The sequence below is a fragment of the Strigops habroptila genome, chromosome 15 (assembly GCF_004027225.2).
Source record: "Strigops habroptila isolate Jane chromosome 15, bStrHab1.2.pri, whole genome shotgun sequence".
In the NCBI taxonomy this organism is placed as follows: domain Eukaryota; kingdom Metazoa; phylum Chordata; class Aves; order Psittaciformes; family Psittacidae; genus Strigops; species Strigops habroptila.
The window spans coordinates 1497860-1525084 of record NC_044291.2 but is presented as its reverse complement, the minus strand read 5'-3'; the positions used below and the strand labels follow the sequence as shown (position 1 = coordinate 1525084).

The following is a 27225-nucleotide window of genomic DNA, read 5'->3' as shown; positions in this document are numbered from 1 at the left end:
ACTATGGCTGGGAAGGGAGGTGTACACAAGCTACCCCTGCAGGACAGAACCTGAGAACACAAGAAAAAAGCCAAAACGTGCCAAATGGTTGCAATTTATTTTAAACAAGCACATTAGTTTACAGTTTAGTACAAAACGGTCACTTTTCCTTCCTACAGAGGTATGAGACTGAGTAAAAACCAAGCAACCAAACCAGAAGAGACTTGAAAATGTCAAGTTACTGAATTAAAATAAATAAAACATTTAAGTTACTGAAATGGCATATTCACTATTTTCAACAGCTCGGATGCAGCACACAGACCTGGACAACACAAGCTGGGACCTTTTGGCAAGATGGGTCATTCCCAGCCAGTTCTGAGCAGGAACAGCTAAAAATTGAGAGTTCTCAGGAATAGCTCCATCGGGTTTCTTTAGCACTTGCAGCTTTTCTTTCTTTCCTGGCACATTCCATAGTCGTCCTTTTATTTTCCAGGCAGGTTTAGTATTTCCTCTTTAAAAACATCTGAAGAGCAAAGAAGACTCCATGCACAAAGGACCAAGAAACCCTTCTTGGAATTACCTGCCACCAGCGTGGTAGGATCCCCATATGGAAGTGGGATTGCAGAAACTCCTGCAGAACAAGCCAATACACAAATACAACCTCCAGCACTGAGGAGATGGTGGCATGAGGTGATTTTTACAAAGGAAACACTTTCTTGTAACGCACCCACCGATAACTCACCACACCAAAGCAGCATCACACATCCCCCAGCAGACACAATAGATCTTTACAGTCAGAGTATGTACAAGGGTGTAATTTGTAAATTATAAAGATCATAGAATCACAGGATGGTTTGGGTTGAAGGGACCTTAAAGCTCATCCAGTTCCAACCCCCTGCCATGGGCAGGGACACCTTCCACTAGAGCAGGTTGCTCCAAGCCCCTGTGTCCAACCTGGCCTTGAACACTGCCAGGGCTGGGGCAGCCGCAACATCCACAAGACAGAAAATAAGAACAAGTAAACCAAGACTCACACAACCAGAATCAAAACCAAGAAGACATTTCCAGATGAGGTCACTCCTAGCAGTAAGGTGAATGCCTTGGCCAGTTCACTGGCAATAGAGTTAGAGCACCAACATGGACACCAACATCCTAATTTCATACTTTTACACTCTTAGGAAACAAACCCAAATGAGTGACAGGCTGAGCATCCATTCACTTTGTCACATTTCCAGCAGGGTGACAGCAACATCAAAGGTAATTGTGTGAAGTGAAAAAACCCACCACTTTATTCCAAACCCACAGTTGTTGCTGTTTTAATGGCAAAACCATCACTGCAAACATTTTGTGTTTGTATATAGATGAAAAGCAGCAGAACGAGTCAAAGCCAACACGCTCATGTACTTGGTGGAGCTCTAAACCACAGCAGCAATGACTGATTTTCAACTTCAAAACATGCAAGAACACTGACAGCAGGAAATTCAACACTCCCACAGAAATGGACCCATTTTCAGATCCAATACTGGCTGTGCTGCGGCTGGGGGCTTTTACTGTGGTGGTGGTTGAGAAGCTGCATGTCCTCGCTTGCTGGCTGACACCAGCATCTCCCCAGATTAGACCACTTAAAAGTTGCCTGATTTTCAAAACTCTATTTGGAAGCTCTGGGCTTTCCCCTGAACAAGCCTCTTCTGGGCCCTCTCGCTGGACTCCAGCACAAAGCAAGTGGCACTGACCAACATCACTTCATCCTCTGTCTAGTTACCTACAAACTGTTCTAATATCCAAACCCAGATGTTGTAATTACAGGGATTCTTATGAATTCCTAAAGAGACCCACAGTTGCTCCTTGTGGAGCAAGGACTCTGGAACAGTGAAGGTCCTTAAAAAGCACAGACACATTTTGACATTAAGTCAGTGACACTGGAAAAGAGAAGCAGGAACTGGCCTCCAGCCTCATGGAGAGAACCTGGAGTCAAGTTTCTTACATCAGAGCAAGAACCATCAGGTGCACACAATGAACAGTGAAGATGGGTTAAGAACAGAACCAACCATGCACCTCACCATGTACATCACACCAACAGCACTGTGTGAAAGGAGATGGTTTTTCCCTCTGACACATGTGTACAATAACCACAGAAGGTTACTTCTTTGTGTGTTGAGAAACTTAAGGAACAAGAGACAGCAAATCTTTGAAGCTCACTTTTGTTATGCCAGTTGGAAGCTGCAGAAATGTTCAGTGAACAAACAAGATTTAATCATGAAAAAATCTCCCTGTTGGGTTTTTGTGCTTTTAGGCCATTCTTGTTGCCAGGCTTTAAACTTTCTATACTAAGGCTTATGATGGAAATCTGAGGAGGATACACTAACAGTGTAAGTACAACAAAGTGGACAAGGACTATTTATTCCTTCTGTGTAACAGGGGAGACAGCAAACATTCAATTAAATTAAAAGTTGCAAATATAGAATTGAAAGGAAAAGCCTTTTTATATAACATAATTAATCTGTAGAACTCCCTGCCACAAGAAAACATTGAGGCCAAAACCTATTAGGATTAACTAAAGATTAGGTAATGGATAACTCCAGCATGCTCAATTACATTGGATAGGATTATAAACTTCACTATCCAGGACGTGAATTATCCCCCAGCCAGGATCAGAAAGGAACTCCTGTTCTGAATGGTAATTTTATAACTGTGTTCATGGTTTCTCTAACTGCTGTAAGCCAGGACCTCAGACAGCCCCATAAAGGCAACTGCCATATTCCCAACTGCTGCCCAATCCCAGAATGGAGCAGCTCTTGGACTGAGCAAAACTCTTCCTGACCCAAGCAGAGCAGTGCTCCAGCAGAAGGGCAAGAGAAATGGGCTGTTCTAAGTCCTGCACAGACAATGTTGCAGGTAGCAGGTGATGCTGAGAGCTCAGAACTGAAGTGTTTACTCCACTGTACTGGAGTTATCCAACATCATAAGAAACTCAGTGTTTCCCAATCTGTAAATTTGTTCCTGCTGATGCAAATTGCACTGTCCTTCACTAAAACCCGTTTCCCTTTTCTAGAGTTCAGCAGAATTGGCTTCCATTTGCATAACACAATAACTGCTCAGCTACTTTTCTGGTTCATAAATGAGCGAGGCGAGTTATCTAGTGCTCCATTAACACATCTGATTGATAGAGGAGGAAGTGAAGCATTGGGTCCAAGTCTGTCTTTTCCTACATCTAAACTCCCTTAAACTCGATGACAGCATTAGCAATCATAATCAGGCTGCTTATTGAGATACAAACTGCCCTAAAACTCCCATCCTAGCAGAGACAGACGCAGCTTTGGCTGGAATGCACAAGAGAATGGAAGACTTATTTGGACACATAGTGCTTTCCACTTCAACTATGCAGTGTAAATAATATTTCAGAATGTCACATCAGAGGGTTTGGAATTGATTTAATCAGAATAGAAGTTGTTTCCTGAAAAAAAAAATTAATCTGAATTTGTGCTTCTCTAAATGAAGCAGCCGAAACAACAGCATCACCGTTCAGTACTCTGGGAGGTAAAATCACCTCGGGATAAATTAAAAAACCCTAAACCCAACAACTACCTGACTTGAAGAACACAAAACAATATCCAATTTCCTTCTAAAGCAGGCGCAGCTGATTGCATAATGCAGTGTTTACTCTGAAAATGAGTAAAGGATGGAGGTGGCAAGTCACGGAACAATCTCAGCTGACAAATGCCATGCTTCCTTCAGTGGACATTTCATGATAGCACTGTGTGCCTCTTAACGATGAGGGTTCTTACAGCGAGCTCCCTATATTAAGCTAGAACACTTGTGAAATGACTTGGGAAGAAAGGGTTTTGAAACAAGGAATACTGTATATAAAATCCCTGATCATAAATATTAAAGCTGTATCTGGTACTGAACAGCCACGTACAATGAAAAGGTTGTTTCCGATTTAACCTTCTAAACAGACGACCGGTAATACTTCACTTTCCACCGTTTGGATCTCATTCGGAAAAAAAAGTACATTATCATTAGAAACAAGGATGAGGCTACATACAGAATGACACACAGACTCATGTCTATGTTGGAAAATCCAATCCCCAGGAAGGACACGGCCTGCTTTGCCTCTTTAAGGGTGGCTGATCGATCCGCGCTTTTATCGCTATCTTTGACAGGTCCATGATTTGCTATTAGCTTATCTAACACCTTAGATTCTGAATCTAGTATGTTTTCTTTATCCTGGATCTTATTTTCTCTGTTTTCACTTGGTTTCTTCAGTAGGCTTTTGTCTTTTCCCTCCCTTGTATCCCCCTGTTCAGTTTCACTGGAGTCTGTCTGGCTTCCAGCATATTTATATAGAATATTTTCACTGCTGTAGTGATACTTCATGAACTGTAGAACTTGGGCTTCATTCCAGCTGTGTAATCCTTTGATTTCTTCATGACATGCAGGGCAAATGTCTGGAGTTGGCCACTGAACTTTGGGAAATTTTGGATCTTCAGTCAAAGCACCTAATTGGGAGGAGAAAAAAATAACAATATCAGAAGTGAACGAACTAGGAAAGCTGAACCTTCCCTAGGGAAACCACAGAAAGCGTTTTCCACTTATAAACAGTGGAGTTGGCAAAAAAAGCCCACAACGATGTTTGTATTAAACTGAAGACAACCATGAACAACTTTGGAAATTCATAAGCTTCCCTATGGATGCATCAATTACGTTCCGAAGTGTTGATTCCTCTTTCAGAACACAAACACTAAATCATAATTATTTTCTTCTTCTCTCAGCTGTTGTGTTCACTTTCAAATACAACAAGATGCTACGATTGCTGTTTTTAGAAGGCATGAAGCCATCATGTGGGCTGTGCAGGGGTTAACTCGAATTACAGTTCAAAACAAACTGCTCTTATGCACTCACTGCTCTTTAATCCTGAAGCTTGATTTGCAGCAGCAGTTTCAAGGCCAAAGACTTGCAGATACTTTCCTGTTTCTACATTGTGAACCATTCCAGCCTCAGCTTGCTTTTTCATAGCTTGCATTATTACTATAGCAAACTATTTTCAGTCCTTTAAATGCCATTATCGTATTTAAGATGTATTTTTCAGCTTGCATTTTAGCATTTAAACATATAATGCTGCCTTGAATTAGATCCAGTTTTAACTTCTTGGTTGCTCATAGCTCTGGCCACCTTTCTGTCTTGACAGCAAAGACCTGAATGCTGTAGGTAGTGTTGCACTGCTCTAAAAAATAACACTTTAAAATGTGGATGGATATAACTTTTAGAACAAAACTCCACCTGGTATAAAACCCAAGCTAATTTCTTTAGCTGATTGTTATTAGTACACTGGTGAACACTTTAACTATTTCAGTAATAAGTATAGATTATTACTTTTATCCTTTTTAAAGGCAAAAAACTTTGGGGTTTTTAAGCAAAATATTGTTTAGGGATTCAAAGGATGCTTAAAAATATTTGTCTCCTTGATATCTACAAGTAAGAGAACATGTTTGTGTTTGGGATATCTTACGGATCACTCAGTAACCAATTTGTTTCAGTAGAGAAAGTAGAAACAAAACATCTTACAGTAAGATTACAGACTGAAAACTTGCTGTACTTCATGTTTTCCTGCCAAGGAGAAGAATGTCATAAATCCTATACATTCTGAAGCAACAGGAAAGAAATAAATAGGGCAGAGCCACATACAGCAATTGCCTGACCTACACTTGAAGGCTGTGCCAAGGTGTTTTCATTGACCAGTCAAACATCATTCCTCATGGAAAGCTATATAATATTACCAGAACTACAGATGCAGCTTTTAAGGATTAAAATCTATCACTGTCCCAAAGAGAAATTTTAGCAAACTTAAAAAGCATAACTTAACATTATTATTTATTCCAGTATGTTTCTACTTCTTACTAAAAGGGTATTTTAGCTGGCTGCTGCATCATCTAAATCAATATCCATACGAGTTTTCCAATAACTTAATGTTCTAAATAAGTACACTGCTCCACTACTTAGCAACTCCAAGTCAACAGGACTACCTTTCTCCACGTTCAACCTGGCAGTAGTAACAAACATTAGGAGATGTTTTTATTTAATACCTCACCATTTACTTTTTTCTCCTTGGAGGAAAGGAGACAAACTGTTTATACTCACAGCAGTATTTAATACTTCATAAATCTTGGGAATTCAGCATAACCATAATATAAACACAATACAGCATATTTAAATTGTAACTAATGCTACATCACACAGATCCATAACAGCAGACAGGGATTTAGTGCAAAGAGAAACCAATTTTCTTTAGTGCTTTAGTTACTTGATATCCCCGTAACAGAACGGATTAAATACAACCAGTATTTTAACAGTACTTTTAGTCTAACTGAAAACAGAGCAATCTAGTGGGGGAACAGATTTGCTTCATACACTAATTTTATTTCATTCTGTTGCTGATCTGCTAATAGCTTAGACTCTTTTATCCTGAGAAAGTCTCCTCTTCAATTATCATCATTTTCTATGCAGCATCTCTCCACAGTGAAATGAAGACAGGTTTTATCATCTAGTTAAACTCTTAGAGAAAGAAAGGTAATTATTTTTTTATCCCCCGATAAGTAGCTGAACTGTATTGCTCCTTTTGAAAAGGCTTTGATTTGGACTCCAGCAAAATCCTCTCCTCAGGCAACAGGTGAAAGCTCAGGAGAAAGAGCATCTGAGAATGACAGAGTTTTTTCATTATATATCACAGGAGACATTATCCCCTAGTAACAGTTCTGTCTCAAGGGTGTACTTCTCACCCATGCAAAGGTTACCATGCTGGTCTTTAGTTATAGCTGATTAGGATGCTCTAGGTTTTGCTCTACACACAAGCACCCTTTCTTGCACGCTGATGTAAATGTGGAGTTAGTCTTTTGAAGTCAATATTCAGTAACGGAATGTAAGGCTGGAACAACAGTGACTATTGTTTTAAACTCATGTTACAGAGCCCAAGTTGCATATCTCTTTGTTCAGATATAAACCATGCTGTATAAGATGCCACAGCCTTGTCCTTTGGACACAGCTACCTCCGGTGGGTTTCCCTAAGCAAGGTGTCTCATACCTGCAAGCCTGTTATTCACGACGTTGTGTTTCTCCCAGAGCCAGAGAACAGCCTTGTCCAAGGTTTTAACAGCATCCATGGACTCTTTAGCCATTTCTTCAAAATGCTGAGCACAAGCCTTGCATCCAAAAAAGTGCTGAATGTATCTCCGCATGACCTGAAGTACTATTTGAGGATTGTCTTCAAGACCTAGGAAGACAGATGAGAGATGCATTTAGCACCATCTGGACAAACATAGCTTCAGCATCGGCATGTTAACATACATAGAAGTGAACCTTGGGGAAAGAAAAGGAAATGTTGCTACCTTCTTGCTCCATGCAAATTTACACCTCCACTTTAGAGGTAAGAAAATAGCCGCTTCCATAACATAAAGATATCCATAGCACATGTGCCATCATACAGCACCTATACCTCAGTAGAGCACAAAGATATTAGTGGGGTTAAAAATCTCACACAGTTCTTCGAAGAAATACCCTTCCCCAACAAAATACATACATTGCCCAAGTAGCTGAGGTGAGACATTTAGAAACCAAATTATTTGGCAAAATAATGTAGAGTTTAAAGTGATCTGAAACAGTATGTTTCAAAACATGCTGGTTTGAAAGGTTGTCTGGGATATCAGACACAACTACAATGGAATTATGTCAAACACACTAAGGTTCAACAAATGCTAGGTGACTGATAGTGTTACTAAAAATGTGAAGTAGCTATTTATACCCATATATACTAACACAGTCTATACAATCGTGTTCAGTTATGCAGAACACCACATCTTAATAAGACTTAAAGGTCAAGTGTTCATTACAGTGAAATCTCTCCTTTCAGAGAGTATCTTAAAATTTCAGGGGAAGACAAACTCAGCTAAATGAAAATCAGACATTTTCAGAAGTAATGTACTTTTTCAGAAGCCCATTATCACGGTGCATTTTGAAATTGTTCAACCATGCAAAGCCCATGCTGTCTGTACTTCACACGATTCTTCTGCAAGTAGAGACTTTCTCCAATATCTTGCCCAATAACTAAATGAATATTTATGTTATGCATTCACCATCACATTTATGCTCAGGCATTAAAGTTATGGTGACCTTGCTACTGAAAAAACAATAGTCAAAGACCCTCTGGTAACTATTTCACGAGGTGCCTGTGAGATCCGTTTGTTACTCCATAACTCTGAGGCACTACAGAATTCCAGAATCTCATCACAGTTACTAATTCCACGTCTTTTTTGGCAGGCACTGAATGAATACACATAATAGCTACTAGCAACATCTGAATTTTCAAGAGTAACTCAGGAATTCCTCCTAAAATAAATACAAACACATTATTATTTCTATAACACTCACACTTTTACACTAAAGATAATGCAAAAGAATCCTTATTTTATTCAGAAGTAAGCTAAGGTCTTCACGGATTGAGAACTCTGTCCTGGGCCTTTACTATGGCAGCAGATAGTCCCTACGTCTATAAGTGGCTCGAGAACCTGATATAATTCATTGAAATCCTAATGGTTTCATCTCCGTCACACAGATTTCCTGATTCATGCTTAATTGACCTAGTAAATTCTGCCAAAATGTGTTTACAAATGTACTATATGTTAACAGGAACACGCACTTGTCAAACTAAACACGTTTTATGATGCAGATTGATCAAATTACCAACTCCTGCAGCTGAACGTCTCTACCATGAGCAATTTACAACGCAGGGTTCGTAGGTTCTGTAGTAAAGGGTTACAGTGCTTTGCTCGCTATCCTGTTCTGGCAGTGAGTAACAAACAGTTTGGCAGCACATATCCCCTCTGCACATGCATTATTTTTCGGGGGGAAAAGAATCCTCAACAAAACCCATTCAAAACTATCAGAGTATTTATCTGTCTTGTATACAAGAGATGCATGAAGACTGTTGAACACCTTTATTTAGAACAATGCAGTTATACTCTTAAACATGGCAGCAAAAAGATTCTTTAAAGCCAAAAAGAAGTCATAAAAAGGAAACAATCTCTACTCAGACATTCAATATCTGTGATTGAACAGGCATGTATAAATAAAAGCTATGAGACTAAAGCAGATTAAATTACAGTATTAAAAGAAAGGCTGAAAAATAATTTTGGGAAGTTGAAATTAATTTCAGGCAGAACAGTTTTACCACGTGTACTAAAACGTATAGTTAGAAAGAACCAGTAACAAACACACCAAAAGTAACTGCTCGCAAATAACCTGTTTATGGAGGAACAGACTGATACACAAATTCAATTGTATCTGTTCTCCTGTGTAACGTTACACTCTTGACAATTCATTTTGCCTTTGAAATTCAGCAACAGATTAAAAAGAATACAGATCATTTTTTTATAAACCCCACAAGCCTGTCTTATTCACACTAATAGATCCTATTACCTAAACCCACATTTCATATAATTAAGTGTGCTCAGGAATAGATTTCCACAATGATTTTACACATCCTCAGGTGTGAGCGGTTCTGTTCGGAGTTCCTTTGGATTCCCCTATGCTGAGCAGGTTCAAATTACACCGTTCCACATTAGAACATGTCAAATATAAACTAATAAAAACATGCTATGGAGAAAGCCACAGCAGGTTGCCTCTGCCTGCCAGACGCTGCCAGAAGAGGAAACTATCAAGAAAAATACAGCTGCTTTCAAAAGAAAACAAACAATTGCAAAATGGCTCATTTTGTTTGTTTTTCTTTTATCAGCCCAGAGATGAATCTTCTATTAACATCTGCCATGTATCATCGTGTAATCCTCCTTTTCTCTTTCCTCCCAAACTACTGCAATTCAGGGTAACCCTAATCTTTAAAGTGCACAAGAACCATAAAACCCTACCTGTGGTGGGAAGGATTAGGGAGTACATCATGCTTTTTAGTAGATGGGATTTAAACAAGCAATAAGGAGAGGAAAACCTCCCAAGACATAATCCGACAGTCTCAGACTGACCCAATTCTTTCGCCATAAGAAGTGATCATCACATATCTGCCCCGATTTAAATCGATGGCTAAGTGTGCCAAAGAGTTTTCAGGTTCTACAATGTATTTTTAACTTCAGACTGACAAGAGCTCACACTTGAAACATGGCAGCAATTTAAGATGCAATTTTGTAAAGTTAAATATTAAGAACATTTTTAGATTTACTTAGAACACTTTTGGCAACTGGGACAAAAGGGGAAATTTAACTTATGCATGATCCTGCTAAACTGCAAATATAACATCCAGCACAAAACCCCACAAATTCGCCAGGCAGAGCACAGTACTAAAATTAAAGGAATGCAAAAGGAAACAAAAAACAACAACAAGATGATTTGCTATCCAAAAAATCCCTCTTCTGCAGGAGCTTCAATATTAAGAATTGAGAGATTTTCATCATGATTACAAGTGTTGCTGGGCAAATGTATGTACTCAGAATTTGAAATAATACATTATTTTTTAACATACAATCAGTAACTGACAAATTGCAAATTTCTGCATTTTATGATCTAGTAGCAGTCTGTCTGGCATCTTATATTCCTTGGAAAAGACATTAGAAAGGCTTTATATGAAAACTAAATAGAACAATAACCAAACAAAGCACTATCCTGGCAAGAACAAGAACATATGAAGGCCAATATTTTAGCATTAGTAATTCTATTTCCATCGTGTGAGGAAAACAGATTATACATCCAGCAGGTTTCTTAAATAGGAATCATCACCCAAATATAAACACTCTGCTTCACAAGATGCTGCGAGTCTAAAAATAAGCAATTTCACAGAGTGCTTGCAAAGTAGTGTATCACTGCAGAGATTAATGGACACTGAGTTCATTCAGCTGAACCCCCCCCCCCCAAACAGCCACAACATTCAGTATTTAAGAAATAATATTACAGAAGGATTGGCTAATGGTTGTATATCTTTTACAGCTGCTAAACTGCATGGTTCAATCTCATTCTTCTCAAATTCAATCAGCAGTGCAACCTCAGGTAACCTGAACAGCCTTCCTCCCTTTTCAGGTAGTTCAACATTTCTTTGTTTGAAATTCTTGCCTTTTTCTGCTTTATTGCTCACACCTTTAGGGCCACACACTTTATTTACCTCATTTCTAAGCAAGGACAAACTGACCTGCTTTCTTTGAAGCCTTCTGCAGCAGTGAAGCTCTGCTCTGACCTCTGCTGGTGCAAACCTGAAAGCCACTGGCATCCACCAATGTATTATTTGAGTATTTACTAAAATATTTGCTCTAATCCGTTTTCTTTCTATTGTACAGCACAACTGCTGTACATATTTGTTTTTTCCTCCAAGTGTCTCACATAACTGCTGCTTACCTGTATTTACCAAAGCCTTTGGTTGCAGCGCAGCTTGAACAGTGAGGGTGTGAAACAGCTTCCAGAGGGAACAGGTATAACCCCGCAGCTCGGGTCTGCTGCCCTGACACCCGACCCACTGAACCTTCTTAGTGAGAAATATCCCAGAAATCTGAAACAGAGATGTAAGTAAGACAGACAGCTCTGGGACCTAAACGTGCTTCTGAATGTAACAGCAGTCACAGCCGAGCCCACCTTGAAGTTGAGGTGATCCGAGGATAAAGAGTAAACGACCCTTTGCACTTGTTGCTAATGAATTCATGCTTAAGGCAAATAAATTTTAAACTTATAACCATCTTTAAGTCTGAGACACTCTGATGCACCATTATAAAACTCATCCCTCTCACAAATATACTAGATGCACAACACACAGTCACTGATGCCAGACCTACTAAAAGGCACATCATGAATGTCTGATCAGTCTGATAGAATTAAGTAGCTTAACTTGTAAATTTATTTTTGAGAACAGTATGAACACAACACACACAAATACTACTGCAAACTCTGACAGAGCTACAGTTTCCCTGGGTACATTAAGTATTCCATACTACTCAGCAAGACTTACATGACTTACAGGGGTAAAGTTTTAAGATGTAGAATTATTATTTCTTCTTAAAAGAAAATCACTACTTAGTCATTATACCTAAAATCCAGTGCAAGATTTTAGTTTCTGAGACTTATGTCCCTGGTTCCTAAAACACACAGAAGGTTTCCAAATTTTGGATAGCAATCCCATTTCATGGGAAGACAGACTTAATATTTACTTCTGTACAAAGACAGCCATATCAGAGGGCTCTGTGTTACTGAGGCGAGGCAGGATTCCTAGCACGGCCTTTACTGTGCCAGGAAATTAAGGAGGGGAAACTCTTCAGGAATAAATCCCATTTCAGGGGGTAAATTTCCCAACACTTAAACTCTGACCTCCATGAGAATCCTGCTGACAACAGGCACAACAAGCAAAGGCAACTCAAAAATACATCCATAAGGAATGTTGCATGATTTGAAGCTGCTGTTAGGGAATGCATCCATGTTAGTGACTGCTTGCTCCTTATACCAGAATTGTGTGTTTCAATTCTGTCATTTCAATTCCTTCATGTGGATTTTTTTTCCTGGTAATGATTTCCCTTTATTTTCATTTTAACCTTTTTATAAGTCCATTATGACTGAGGGGCCATCAGTAAGTGATGTCTCAGACTTATACAGAATCTTATCCTTTACTAATGCTGTATTTTATGCTGGAAACTAGTAACAGCTTACCCGCATTTTGTTGTTGACAAGATCAAGGATAGCATCATAAGGGATTTTGTCTAATGGAAGGCTCACCAGCCACTCTTGCAAGGTCTCTAACAACTTTACCACAGGCTGACGGCCAGGAAAAAGCTGAGAAAATAGAAGAAAGAAAACACCATATTTTAAAGCACAAATCTCATTACCAGCAGGACACTTTTATCTTTATCTAAATGCCTTAATTCCTGTCTTTAAAATGCTTCAAATTTTCTTCTGTTATGAGCAAATTAATTCCTTGTTCTGCTTTCAGTAAAAAGCCATCTCGCACTGACTTCTGCTTACAAAATTTAACAAGCTGCAGGCACAAAATGCTAACTAGTAAAATGAAGGTACTCAGTATGCAGAAATGATAGAGCAACTTTTGGCAGATTCCATAGAATTTCAGATTAAGGTAATTCAGTTCTGTGTGTAGCTCAGAATGGAGCATCAGACCTCTGTGAATCAGAGAGGCTGAAATCCTTCTCACTTTTAGAAGATTAATCACAGAAATCAGTTCTCATAGAACTTCTGTTCAGATTTCTGTCTGATATTGGTTACCTAGAAGAGTATCTTCCTTTCATGTGTGTAATAGTGATTTCTGAAGTGATTTGGAGATTGTGACTTCCTTAACTTGCAACTTAAAGAAGTCACAGTCTGGCAGACAAGCACGAGGAACTGTAAATCTGTGGTAATGCCATTACTTTACACTAGAAATTGTATTTTGCTTTAATGGTGGCTGTAATTACTATAGAATTAAGTACAGTATGCACACGATCCTCTAAGTATCCTTCCAGAGGGAGCAGTATTTTAACAGATGGGGAAATAAAGTCCCTCTACCTGCTACATTAAATACATGAAACGATTTATGACAGAGCATGCTATATGTATGCCAGTGACACCGCAGCCACTGTCCAACTATTGATAATATTTCTAATTCACAGACTGCTTACTTGATACCATGCAAATCTAATGGGCAGGAACTCCCTTTTGCTAGTTGTCTGTATTGTATTAACACAAAGTGCCCTGTGCATTATTCAGGTTCAGAGACAACCCTTAAACAGTCTGTAAAAAACCAGCACACCTCTGAACTACAGACTGCATACTATCATTACATTTACTCCTGTGGGACCCCCTGGACATCATGCACTACTATCTAAAAAACTATCTGAAAGACAACAGTTGCACAGTGTCTCAGGTAGGTATCGGTCTCATCAAGGATTTAAAAACCAATGGACTTCTGCACTGGTTGCCAAAAAAACCTAATTCTACAACAATGGAAATTCCCCAAGAAGGGAACCAGAGACCTCTCTGACGTAGGACTTGCCATCACTATAAATGCTATATTGCTATAAATGTTAAAAAAAGAGGACAGTATAAACATTTCTCAACAGAAACACCTGAGAATCATGAATGAGAACTACGAAGCAAGTGCTCCACAACAGAGCAGTCCCCACTTCTGTAAGGCAGCCTGGAGACGAGCGTGCTACTCAAAGAGAGCATTCCCCACTTATGCACTAATAGCCAGGGAAGCAAATGACATCAGCTGGCCAGGAGCCATCAGGAAGCAGAGAGGATGTTGTAGGGATAATATGATGGAAAGATTACCACCACACTTTCTTAAAGAAATGAGGCCAGCTAGAGATTTCTGACGGCCACAGCGGGGGCAAGAAACTGTCTGTCTGATTTTCAGATAAATCCAGATATTTGGAAATAGTTCACATAGGCCTTATTATTCCCTCAAATAGCTGTTGATTCACTTTCTTTAATGCAACAAGAAACAAAGGATTAGCTGCTTGGTAATTATGAAGAGACACTGGTTATTTCAAGTAGGCTGACATTATAAAGTCAAATTATTCCAATTTTTTTCAAGTCACATCACGTTATATTACATAGATCGTCCCTTCACTCAAATGTAATATGTAAGCATCTTTATTTTTTAAATAGCTAATTATATTCAATACCTCAATTAGTTTAAAATATTCAGTTGATCAAATGCAATACCTCAATTGTATTCAAAATTTAGACAGAAGTTACTACAATCTCTAAACAGAACACCATTGGCAAGTATGCATTAACAAAATCCAAAAGTCAAGAATCAAAACCAAAGGGTTTCTTAATCTCACCGAGTTACAATAGCTACTTATCCTGAAAATCTGATAAATGGACTATATTTACAGTGTTTGTTCAATATGCTGTGGACTACTTAAGCTTTATTTAATTTCAAGCCCTCTAAGATTAAATTAAAATGCATTTCAACCTCATAAGTACGTCAGAATGGCATACAATAACTCAAAAATTTAAAGAAACCCACAAAACTATATTTTTTTAAGCTAGTGAGGAAGCATATATTTAAGCATTGTGAAAGACATCTTGAGAGACTTATGTCACATAAAAAATTTTATGTTAGAGTCACTTTATTCTTACAAATAATCAAAGACTAGCAGTGTATACCTTGGCACAGACAGTAACAAAATCCTTGAAGGTCTTTAGCTCAGCTCCCTCAAGTGTCTTGTGTGTAGCAAGCTCTACCCTGAGCAGGTAATGCAATCCCGATTCAAGGTCAGCCATGTACAGCTTAGCTCTGAAAGAAACATATATAACGTTAGAAAGTGGCAGGTTTCTTTCGCTCATTTTCTCACCAGTCATGAAGGTAAAATTGATATATAGTGGGTGTCATTAAAACCTCCACGTTTGCCACTCCACAGTGATTGCAGTGTATCCTACACCAGCACGGGAAGACACAGCAGTTACCTCAGGCGCTCAGTGGGTGAATGTCAAGTTCAATGAGTTTCACTGTACTCTCTGAAAAGTGTAATTTTATGTCATGCTGTTCAGAGTTTAGACAAATGAAGCATAACCACACACAAGAATTTCTTTTATAGTTGACTAAACTTTTGCCTCCCAGACAGCTTTACTTTGTAATGCAATTATAACCCTGACATTGTCAGCAAGGAAATAGCTAGTGTAGAGAAATTACAGCTTCTCGTCAGGCCTGACCACAAATAGAAAAATTACATGCTACGAAGTAAGGGAGACTTTTGTTGAACAAAAGTAAATTATACACAGAGTAGGAGGGCAAACAATGTTGGAAAGGACTGAATCTAGAAACCCTCTCTCAAACGCAGCAGTTTTACTGGTGGTTCTTTGTGTATAACAATTTTAATCACACCAGCTCTTAAGACAAATTTAAGTACCTCACAACAGGTATAAGTAAAGCATGTAAAACAAATGAAACATTTTAAGAGTTCCTTCTCACAACCAAATATCTTTATAAAAAAGAAGATATCAACAAAAACCACATTACAAACTACAAATGCACCAGGTAATGCACCCTACCTTTAATGCTTTTCAGAGTACAAACTTTAGACAGTGCGACACAGAGCAATATAACTGAACAAACAGAAGTTCACATAGTTACAGAGTTAACACTGAGTTCAGCAGCACTATTATCTCTAAAACGAAACAGAATTAAAAAAACAATCATTCAAGAAACTGCCTGGCCCCACCTCCTAAACAGCATGCAGGAAGAAACATTAAAATACAGAATAATCTATATTAACAACTCAAACTACAAACTTGTATGAGTTTATCTCCTTAATTAATAAGGTACTCACTCAAATCTTAAAACCAGCAAAATTCTGCTTCAAGTTTCTCAAATAAAGAGACATCCATAGGAATACATGAGGTTCTCCCAAAGGATCCTATTTAGAAGATACTTGGACTGGAAATTCATATCTACAAGATTTTGTCTTGCTGGAAAGCAGCTCAATTTAACCAAGTTGTTTTGATAACAGAATGTTTTGTATAAAGTATTTTATAATAGTCCTAGGAAGAAGATGACATTAATAGTGTCTATGAAAGGAAAATAAGTACAAAATTGAAGCACACAGTCCTATGTCTTTTCCATCTAAAGATGCTGAGGGATTATCTCTCTGCAAAGCCTTTGCATCCTTCTCTCAAACAAAGAGGGAAAGAGGGTGAAGATAAACCTTACTGGATTTAGTATGATAAACTTCTTTTACCGTGACTTCAGTATTTTCTGTTACACTTGCATTTGACAAGCACTTTTTAGTGGGCACTGCTTCAGTATTACACATGCAGAGCACTCTTGTTTTCTACAGAAACGCTGTAGCTTGTTACTTACTATTTATTTTTTCAGGGAAAATGATTACTTGCTGAAGTTTTCCAACAATTCAAATCAGTGACCTATGATTTTATAATACATGAGAGCACAGCTTTCCGCGTGGCAAGAAAAAAACTGCAAGAAAATTTTAATAACCAAGCATTGATCTGAAAATCAAGGGTATCACTTACTTATCGAACTCTTTCCACACCTTGGTTTCTGTACTCTCCTCTTTATTTTCTTGAACAGGCAGCTGAAGTGGCAAAAGAAGTTTTTTTCTTACACCTGGCAGTGACTTTAAATACGAAGAAAAGAAAGACCGTAGAGGCTTCAAACTGCATATAAATGGACAAAGTAAAGATTACTTTTCATCTCAGACTAAGTGAATATCCACAGCAAATTAGTGTATTTATAAAATAAGATATTCACTTTGTTTCATGTTTCACAGTCCTTGTGCAGCATATTATGTTTTGATACAAAGTGAAATCAAATACTGTTCAATTTAGGAATAGTAATAACAATCATTTGGATTAGTGGTTTGAAATCCTATTCAAAATAAGAACATATCAGGTCACCGTAGAGGCAACGTTCACAAGGAACAAGTATTTTGACTTAGAAGCAAGTTTTTTTAAGAACTTTGATACTTCATTGATTTTTTTTTTTCCACTTTTATTCCAAAGTGTTTTCCTTTCACAAGCATTACAGTAATAGGTTAAAGCTATAACAGTGGTAAGTAAAATTAGTATTAGGTCTCTTATTACTAATATAGGTAACACAACTTCAGTCAGTACAGTGTATAGATAACATGCCAGGACACAACTTCACTATATATATGCAAAAGAAGGTTATAGAATAATTTCCTTTGCATGAAAGAAAGCTGTGGAAACTGCTTTTATAGCTTACGTGGACCTCCCCATATTCTTTGACAGATAACTACTTACCTGTTAATTAATCCATGGGACCCATTAGGGTGCATCAGGTAGCATGAAGGCATCGAGGTAATACCAAGTTTCTCAAGAAAAGGCTTATCAAAATTCAATGCTCTCTTTACAACAATGTTTTCATACTGGATCAAGTCTAAAATAACCTGGGTAATGAAAAGATTACATGAATTATACATTGTTCAAGGAATCTGCAATCCTGTAGGACAAGACATAAATAGGTGAAGTGCATCATCCTTTAAGCTGTTCACCAAGGAATACATCTATGAGTATTCTGTGGACACTAACAATTTCAGTTAAAGAAGATTTACTCTGCTCTGGAAATTATTACTCCTATCTCCTTTTTTTTTTTTTCTCCTTGGTCTATCCTGATCTTTTCCCTTTGAAGTCTAACATCTGAAGAAAACATGAGAATGAATGATGAAATGTCCTCATAAATCTCAAAATAGCCCAGAGGATATTCCACAGGCACCAGCAAGTTTATGTTTCATATTATATATGTAAGAGTCTAAAGGCAAATCTTCAGGTAGTGAAGAAACATTGGTCCCACCTCTTTATGGCATTCTGATGTCAAAGTCTATGACTTTGAAAACAACTGAAGGCTCCATGGGAGTTAAGGCTTTGCCTGGCAAGTCCTGCCGAATCAAGCTGGGTAGTCTGTGGTGTCACAGCACCCAGCTCCCTGTTCAGCTCTTTTTGTTTGCCAACCCCAGAGCAGAGACTCCCTACAGGGACAGGTGCCCATATCTCAAGATTCCAGCATCCCAGCTCAAACCAATCTTCATCAACTGCTGCACCTGATGCTGGGCTTTTGCACTAGAGCAACTGGGAGTTGGTCACAAATTTCTTTGCAAGATGTGAAATTCAGCAAAGGGTGGCGGAGGCAGAAGAGGGTGGTAACATCAGGATGCCTCCAAGATTTGCCAGGACTTGACTATCCAAATTCTTTGCCAACTACAGCCAAAGCTGCACCTATAAATATGATGACTCAGTTGTAAGTAATGAGAATTTGCCTTTTAAAAAACAAAGTTTAAATACTGAGTTCTTCCCTTCTTAAATCCCTCAAGACCTCACATGCCCTCTTTTGTTGCTCTAATGAGAATACTCCTCACATCCTTCTATTAGCCTGTGCTCTTATACTACCATTTCAAATGTTCCAGTCCTACTTACAAACCATCCCATGCTTCCAACTCTTCATACATTTCTACTTGCCATTCTTTTACCCCTCTCTGCCTCTTCTGTATCTTTTTCCTGTTGTTAGTTTCACAGTTCCCACTATACTTTTCCCTTTCAGGTCAATATTACCTTTGCTATGTTATCCCTCACTTTCAAACTTGTAATTTAAGAGACCTTACATAACATCAGCAAATATCTTTTCTTCTGAAAGCAGACTCCACTTTCTGTTAATCAAATGACACTCGAGTCTTTCCCCATAACAGCAGGTAATAAAATTAAGGTGAGTGTGTTCAAAAGCTGAAGAACTTTATAATGATCCCATTTCTTCTCTTCAGTAACGTCCACTTGTATCAACCCAGCAGCTTCCAGAAAATGAACGTCTGGGAACAACCTGCTTCTCAAAGTGATTCTTGCTTTTGGCAGCACACTCTCCTCCACTTACGCAACTGGGCCATCTCAGCATCAAATCTAATTAGAAACATTTCAGAGACATGGGATGTTTCTACACAGATTATGCCTAGATAATTATGCAATTTATTTTCTTTACTTATCCTAGATCTCGGCAGGAAGAGAAAAGTAACAGTTGTCTAAGCTAACAGCAGGCTCATTAGGTGGTGAAATGATGGCAAATCACATATTTTATTGGGGGGGTGGGAGAAGCAAAAAGCCAAAGACTCCCACTTCCTCAGTGCCTCGGAGCTATGAAAATGATTTTATGCTATCACTTAACTTAGAATGTAACTTCCTAAAACCTATATGTGAAGAAAGAGAACCAGAGAATTTATATTATGAACAGCTGAAGTAGAAAAAGCTGCCCAGAAGAATGAATATTAGGAACGGTTCTTTAGCAGTGAGAAAACAACATAATCTGACAACACATTTGTTGTGGTCTTCCAAATCTTGAAAGAAAAAAGACTTGTGCTAACAATGAAACTGATAATGTAATCTTCCATTAAAACATAAATGGAAGAAGTTAACCTGATGTCACATTCACTTGTAAGCAAGTTCCTCCAACAGCCCTATATAACCCCTTTGCGATATCTCAAATATGCATGACCTGCCCTTTATGACCCTTTAATTCAGTTCTATAAACAGAAATGTTATTGTTCGGCTAAATAACATAAAATTCAGCTGTGCTATGATAACATTCATATTCACTATGTCATTCATAAGTCATACATTACCTCTCGTCCAACATAGGAGTTATTACTTTCAAACACAATGGCAGTATAATGATGGCTGCTCTTGTCAAAAAGAGAAGTGATATCACTGGACCTTTGGAGAAAAGAAAAGCTATTTAGCACAGGTAGAATGCAGTACATCCACAATCTCATAGCAGAAGTGATAATAAGAAAAAAGGCTCATTTCAACTTTACAGGAACTTCTGCATTGTATTTAATTCATGTAGCAAGCACACAGAGCTGTATTTTAAACAAGGAACTTACGGAATGGGATCTAGCGGTGGGCAAGCAGGAGGTCTCAGCTCTTGGGAATGGTTCTGTAAGAAGTCAATCATCATCTGACGCACCGTTTGCAGCTCTCGATCTGCTCCTGCTGAGAACAGGTTACAAAAAAAACACACTGCTGCAGCAAACTGGGACAACACGACCTGCATGCAGGTTTTCATACATCCTCCTGCTTCTCTGTGTCAGGTTTTTGTTTTACATTTGGACTTAAGTAGAATATTCTTTGGCTGAAGAACAGGAACTAAGGATTTACTTGTAGGATTTCAGTTGAATGTTGAGATGATTTAAAAGCTGTCATTCCACCCCAAAATTAATAAAACCTCAAGACTTTTCCAATTCTAAGCATCTGCCTTCCTTGCTGATTTTCTCTTCAAACAATGCTTCATTCTAAAGCTGTGCTCATTTTCACAAGCGTTGCTGTGGGCAACTTCAGTAGCTTCATTTTTTGCAGTCAGGATATTCATTATGTATTAAAACCTGCAAAGGTTTTTAATCGTTCTTACCAAACAGCCAGGTGTGGTTCCAAAGCCATGTAACAATGTGAGGAAATAACTGCAGTGTGAGAATATTTTATTTGCTTTAATTTAAAAGCTGAAACTCTCACAAATGCCCAAAAGTAACAGGTACAACTATGGTCTGCTGCATGAAGGGTTAATGGTGCAGGTGGTCTCTCTTCTGACCTCTGGCCTTCTAAATGTTAATGCATTGAAAAAGACAACATTACTTTTGTCCCCAGACAAACCACCTCAAGCTGTGATCCTGTCAGACACAGGGGATAAGCCTGTTTTCGGTTAGTCAACATCTGAATAGGGGTTGTCCCCACTGAGATTCAGGATGCCTGGGAAGTGGCTGACAGATCAAAAAGCACCAGAGTCAGGACTGAGCAAATGGGATCTCCTGCTGATGAGGTGTGTGGTGGAAAAAAACCCCAAATTTTAAAACACCATCAGGCCATGTGTGAAAATTAGGAACTACATCTCAAAAAAATGAGGAATGTGAGCTCTGAGTTCTTGAACGAATGTTTTTCCTGTCTAAAATTCTGCCTGACATTTCATTTTCATCCGGTACTTGCAATATCATATTTTAAAGAGCTAGTCAGTGTCCAGCCCACCTCTAGCTGTCTAAACTAACTGACAGGCAAAAGGATTTTGCTCCTTGTGCACCACGTTCCTGACTCATAGGATAACTGTTTTGGGAATTTCTTACCGTAGGATATTCTTACCTTTGTAATTTTCCCCAGTAGTAAACTGCTTTGTAAATGCTTTGAAGAACTATGTGGGAGAAAAAAAAGTATTATTGCTTTGAAAATAACTCATTGTATCAGATGAAATCTCAGTTCACAAACAAAAATGGCTTTCAACAGTTTTTACTTTCTACAGCTCTAATTACAAAACATTTTCTATCTGTTCAGAAGAGAGTTTTCCCTCTTACCCTGAATTCCAAAGACCTGCTTCTCAACCATCTGAGGGTGGCTCATATGCACCAGTCAAAACTCTGATATACAATAATGCCAACTTTTAGAGGAAAAACCCCTAATGCATAATGCAGTACTGTGTATTGATCCATTACTGCAAACATTAACCCAAACACAACTGATTACCAAATCAGTTACTACCGACTGTGTGTATACTTAGAACACTATTCACATTTCCTCAACTCCCTCCAGTGGCTAAACAGGATATATGATGGAGCTTGACTGTCTTCTGCTATAAAAAATGAAATAGAGAAGATTTGGTGTTTCCAATTTACACCCAAAACTTGAAAGATAAAAACCAAATAAAATTGTTCCTTCTATCAGAAGGGCAGAATCACAAATTCTGCAGTGAAACATCTCTTGTTCCCTCTCCTAACAAACACAGTCTGTTCAATCCTCTCCATCACTTTCTGCTCATATTTACAGTTAATAACATGATTATACAGACTGGCAAAGACAGAGAAGTTAAAGATTGCATTTACACCTGAAAATGAGCAATTGTAGATACTTTTGGCAAATACAAGATCCCTTTTAAACACTAGCTTAAGCAAATTATGAAATTAATTAGAATAACAGTGTAAAAATATATCATTGGTTGATCTTAACTTCAATGTATTACCTTTACTTTCACATATCAAAACTAAAACCACTATTAATAATAATGAAAATCTGAATTAGAAAAATATTTATATAAATTGTTATTATCCAATGAGTATATTACAACTAGGTGCCATATAAATGTAACAACCCAGCACTTCCTACAATGGTATATCCTCCTTCAATAAGAATTTTTCCGATTCAGAACTGAGGACTCAATCACTGCTCAAGTGACTGCGTCTGCTATTGCATTCAGTGAGACAAACTTAAATTCATCTTTAATAAACTCTACAATTTCCTCAGCAAAAGTAAAATAAAAGTCCAGCTAAAGAACAACTAGTTACATGTAAGGAACTGCACAAGCACGTTTGTTACGCTTTTAGTTCCTGTAAAGCATGGATCATTTACCTAAGGCAATATATTATACTGCTTACCCTGAACGTTGGGTAGTAGTGAATACCGTATTCTTTGCACGTCTCGTAGTTCTCTTCTTCCCCACAATCCAGCACACCAAGTCTAATTGCAGATTCCCAGTCTGAAAACAAAGGTATCTTTCAATTTTCAGCAGAAGTGATCACGGATCCCAGCTGATGGATGATCCTGCTTCCCATGGAAATCAACAACAGAACGCCGAGATTCCAATGGCATAAAAATCAAGCCCTGGGTCGATTCTCATTTGCTATTCATTTCTATCCTCAAGTGTAATACTGGTTTTTAAAATAACAAAAACCTCCCTCGTTTTCTTAGCTGCACCAGTATTTTAAATATACTTAAATAAGAAGAATCCCAACACACAATGCAGCAGTTTGAGGACCAAAGACATTTTATTGAACCCAGGAAGATGAAATAGGGGCCACCCCAACACTTGCAAGACATCGGATTGTATTCCCAAGCTTTTCCCATCAGCTAAGCTCATAAAATAAAGCATGCAGAATATATAGAACTGAATAAAATTAATCCAACAGTTACTCATCCACATGGCTGCCAATTACACCAGCATAAATTCAGTGCATCTTCTAGTATAGCTGTTTTAACAAGGACTATTTACGATTATCTCAGAGACCTCCAGAACTGCCCACAGGCCAATCTGGCTACTGAAAGGTGTCTTTAGTTTTCAGTATGGGAATACATTAGATATACCTCAAAAAATATCTGAGTTTTAACCAGAGTGCTAAATAGCTGAGTTTGAACCTCACTGTAACTTTCCTTTATAAACGTTTCATAGCGATAACCACCAGAATTCAAGTATTTCTATAAATATGTTTATATAACTTCAGTAAAAGCTTTCGACTTTATAGCTTTTTCCTTCTCATTTTCCTAAGAACTTAGCTTTTTAAGCCATGCTCCGCTGCAGCAATCACTTTAAGGAAGAACTGCTCCCAGAGACTCCTTAGACAGTTCCTTTTTAAAGCTAAGCTAAATCAAACCAGCTGTGGGCAGAATTTGAAGGTCCACCACAATTCCCAAGTATCAATAAAATTTGAAAAGCAATAAAAGTAAACTTGCTTTTATAGCAAAGAGCATGAAAGCTTCATCAAGTTGAAGCTCTGACTGACAGTTGCCTGCCTAGCTGCTTTTGAAATTTAGCTTGACCTTTATTTGTCTTTGGAGGAGGATGGGGCAGCAATGGGAGAATTTCAGTTGTGCTGAACATGCCAAGGGCTGAGCAGGCACCAGGAGCGACTACAAGCATGCTGGAGCAGATGGGCACGTATTCACAAGAGCACAAAAGATGCAACAGTCTATTTCATCAAATAAAATGCAAAATGAAAAAACCCAAGTTTGGCTTCTGGGTGTCTCTCATTCAACTTCCACCACTCCTCCTCCTTTTTCCACCTGTCTTGATCCAGCTCCACACCATGAATAGAAGCACTATGGACCCAATGCAAATGGCCTGCGCCCAACAATGCAAACCCCTGGCTCGGGTTAAAGAGCACCAGCTGGGCTGTGTGCTGCTCAGCATTAGCTTCTGCTTCAAAAGGAGCTTTTCCTTTCTAAAGGATGCAAAAGTGCCCAGCCTAGACTGCACGCTTACAGTGGCACTGTAAAGACTGGCTTTGTAAAATACCCATGAATTTTATATTAATATTTTTGAAATACTAACCCCAAACTCTAGGAAAGGGGTAGATGGGTGATATATCAACCAACACTAGTTCTGGCTATGCTAAACAAGTTCCAATAAATGACATGAATGCATTGGAGCAACTGGAAATGCAGCAGATTGGTCAAACCTCCCATTTGAAGAAATGCTACAGAATACCAGAATGCTGCAGAATTCCTCTCTCTGCCCAGAGAAGCTGCGGCTGCCCCATCCCTGGCAGTGTTCAAGGCCAGGTTGGACACAGGGGCTTGGAGCAACCTGCTCTAGTGGAAGGTGTCCCTGCCCATGGCAGGGGGTTGGAACTGGATGAGCTTTAAGGTCCCCTGAACCCAAACCAGTCGTGATCCTATGATACCAACACACCAGTCCCAGCGGATCAACAGGAGGATACTTCCTGTGCATAAACCTTGTGTCCCCCCTCCAGCAGGAGGCTGCAATGCCCTGTGTTATTTTTCGTTGCAAAGTTTTAGTCAGGGAGATAAGACGTGCATCACAAGAAACCTCCCCCTGAACGCTACTCGGGAGTTATGTATTTTAACATACAGGCTGCTTCCTGAATAACAACAAGGTTTCTGCAGTTCCCCACCAAATGTGTTTAAAGAACAGTTTCTAGAATGAAATCGTTCTTGCTAGATTTGACACAACAATTGCTGGGTTTGCAACAGCTGTACCAAATCCAGAGATTGCTTCTGCATATAATTCAAGGGTTGTTGTATATGCGACTTCCAAGCGTTTGTTGCTTCCACACAGAAACTTACAACACATAATTCCAGCCCACAGGCATTTTGGTGGATAAATTCAATCATCTTTTAAGATAGAGAAGTACAATTAACTATAATGGCCACTTTGGGCACTACTGCAATAAAACTAAATGTGTGATTCGGAATGCAGCAGCAAAGACTCTGAGCTTAAAGCCTGTTCTGAGAGGAGAGGGAGGGAGCATCACGCTCAAAACGTACATTACACAAAAGCAAGCACCGCTCCTGTGTTTCAGGAGGATTATGTTTTGCCACGATGGTTGCAATGACAGTATTGCCAAGATTTAGCAAATGAGGAACAAAATAGAAATTAAGTATATTAGCACAGGCCTTTAATGGACAAAGCAGTTGCACCAATTTGGCCTGACTATACCACATCAGCAAATACAACCACAGTGATTGAAGAGTTCTCTAGTGTAGATGAGTCTGCACCCCAAAGACAGCTCCAATATCCTAGCAGATGCGTAAATATTGCTGAAAAATAACTGTTAAGAGAGCCTAAGTGGGTGAAACCAGCTGGGGGTTCTTTTTGGATGAAGCAACCAACGAAAAGTGTGACTGTTCTCAATCTCCTGCTAAAATCCACTCATTCCAACTTTAAAATGGAAACATTTTGCTGACAAATAACACCAGAAGCCAAGTGCATTTGCTGGTAGTGCCAATGTCCACAAACATAAAAATCCACTTTTCTAAATGAAAGTCTTCATAAAAACACAATGGATTAAAGAGCAGACAGGCCTTTAACTGGTGATAGCAAGACAAGTGCGTAACATCGTTTGCAGTTATCGTGACTGCAAATGAGACAGAAAAAATATATTTGAAGAAGTTATTACAAGTTATAAACAATATTGCCTACAAAGGTACGATGCTGTTGTAGCAATATGTAAACATGTCCCTTTTTTGACGAAAGCTCGAGTAAGTTCAGGCTCTCATGATCACACAATCCTGGACTGGTTTGTGTCGGAAGAGACCTTAAAGCTCGTCCAGTTCCAACCCCCTGCCACGGGCAGGGCCACCTTCCACTAGAGCAGGTTGCTCCAAGCCCCTGTGTCCAACCTGGCCTTGAACACTGCCAGGGATGGGGCAGCCACAGCTTCTCTGGGCACCCTGTGCCAGCGCCTCAGCACCCTCACAGGGAAGAGCTTCTGCCTAAGAGCTCATCTCAATCTCCCCTCTGGCAGGTTAAAGCCATTCCCCTTGCCCTGTCCCTACATGCCCTTGTCCAAAGCCCCTCTCCAGGTTCCCTGGAGCCCCTTTAGGCACTGGAGCTGCTCTAAGGTCTCCCCTTAAGGAGCTTTCTCTTCTCCAGGCTGAACCAGGCCAAGAACTGACACGAAGGTGACACTGGCTCTGAGGCACCGCAGATCACGCAACACACGGCCACGGGTGCCGAGGCCCCGCCGAAGCCCGGGGGTGACACAGCGAGCCGAGGCCCCGCTGCAGCCGAGCGCCCCACGGGTGACCACGTGCGCAGGGGCACGACGAGGCCCCGCCGCGGCCCAACCAGGTACCCGGCACCGATGGTCGCGGCCCGGGGACTCCGGCGAGGCCGCGGGGGCAGCGGGTCAGGCCCGCGGCGGCCTGGCCTCCCGCCGGGCGGAGCTGCGGGAAGCCGGGCGGAGCGGTGACCGCTCCCCGGCCCGAGCCCGCCGCGGAGGGGCGGCGGCGGCGCCTCACCTTTGACGTCCCCCGCCAGAGCCCGCCAGGTGGGGGCGAAGGCGATGCAGTGGCCGCAGGACGAGCTGTAGAACTGCACCAGCCATGCGGCCGAGGAGTTGAGCAGCGCCCGGCGCACCGAGCCGGCCGTCAGCACGGTGAGCGGGTCCTGCCCGGCCCGGTACAGCCGCGCCGCGGCCGCCGCCAGCAGCACCAGCAGCACCGCCACCGGCCCGCCGCCGCCCGCCGCCATGTTGGGACGCCAGC

General features: G+C 39.8%; 1 protein-coding gene across 2 annotated transcripts; it reads right to left on the bottom strand.

Moving 5' to 3' along the window:
• Nucleotides 1–78: 78 nt before the first annotated feature.
• QSOX2 (quiescin sulfhydryl oxidase 2) lies at nt 79–27225 on the bottom strand. 2 transcript variants are annotated; one of them, XM_030507175.1, is made up of 12 exons: nt 26980–27225; nt 22878–22978; nt 21595–21643; nt 20352–20457; nt 20091–20181; nt 17731–17876; nt 16981–17124; nt 15118–15247; nt 12658–12780; nt 11362–11512; nt 7058–7246; nt 79–4478 (listed from the first exon to the last, which is right to left on the bottom strand). In XM_030507175.1, exons 1-12 carry the CDS (start codon nt 27209–27211, stop codon nt 3928–3930), a joined length of 2013 nt encoding a protein of 670 aa, XP_030363035.1. In that variant the 5' UTR covers nt 27212–27225; the 3' UTR covers nt 79–3927. The 2 variants fall into 2 exon arrangements, with proteins under 2 accessions (XP_030363035.1, XP_030363034.1); XM_030507174.1 differs by having other exon boundaries at nt 20352–20460; nt 26980–27222.

Coding starts and splice junctions, on each gene's coding strand:
- QSOX2 (XM_030507174.1), bottom strand. CDS start 27,211: ATGGCGGCGGGCGGCGGCGGGCCGGTGGCGGTGCTGCTGGTGCTGCTG. Junction 21,644..22,877: donor ACTACTACCCAACGTTCAGG/GTAAGCAGTATA, acceptor TCTCCCACATAG/TTCTTCAAAGCATTTACAAA. Junction 7,247..11,361: donor AAAGGCTTTGGTAAATACAG/GTAAGCAGCAGT, acceptor CTGTCTTCCTAG/GTCTTGAAGACAATCCTCAA.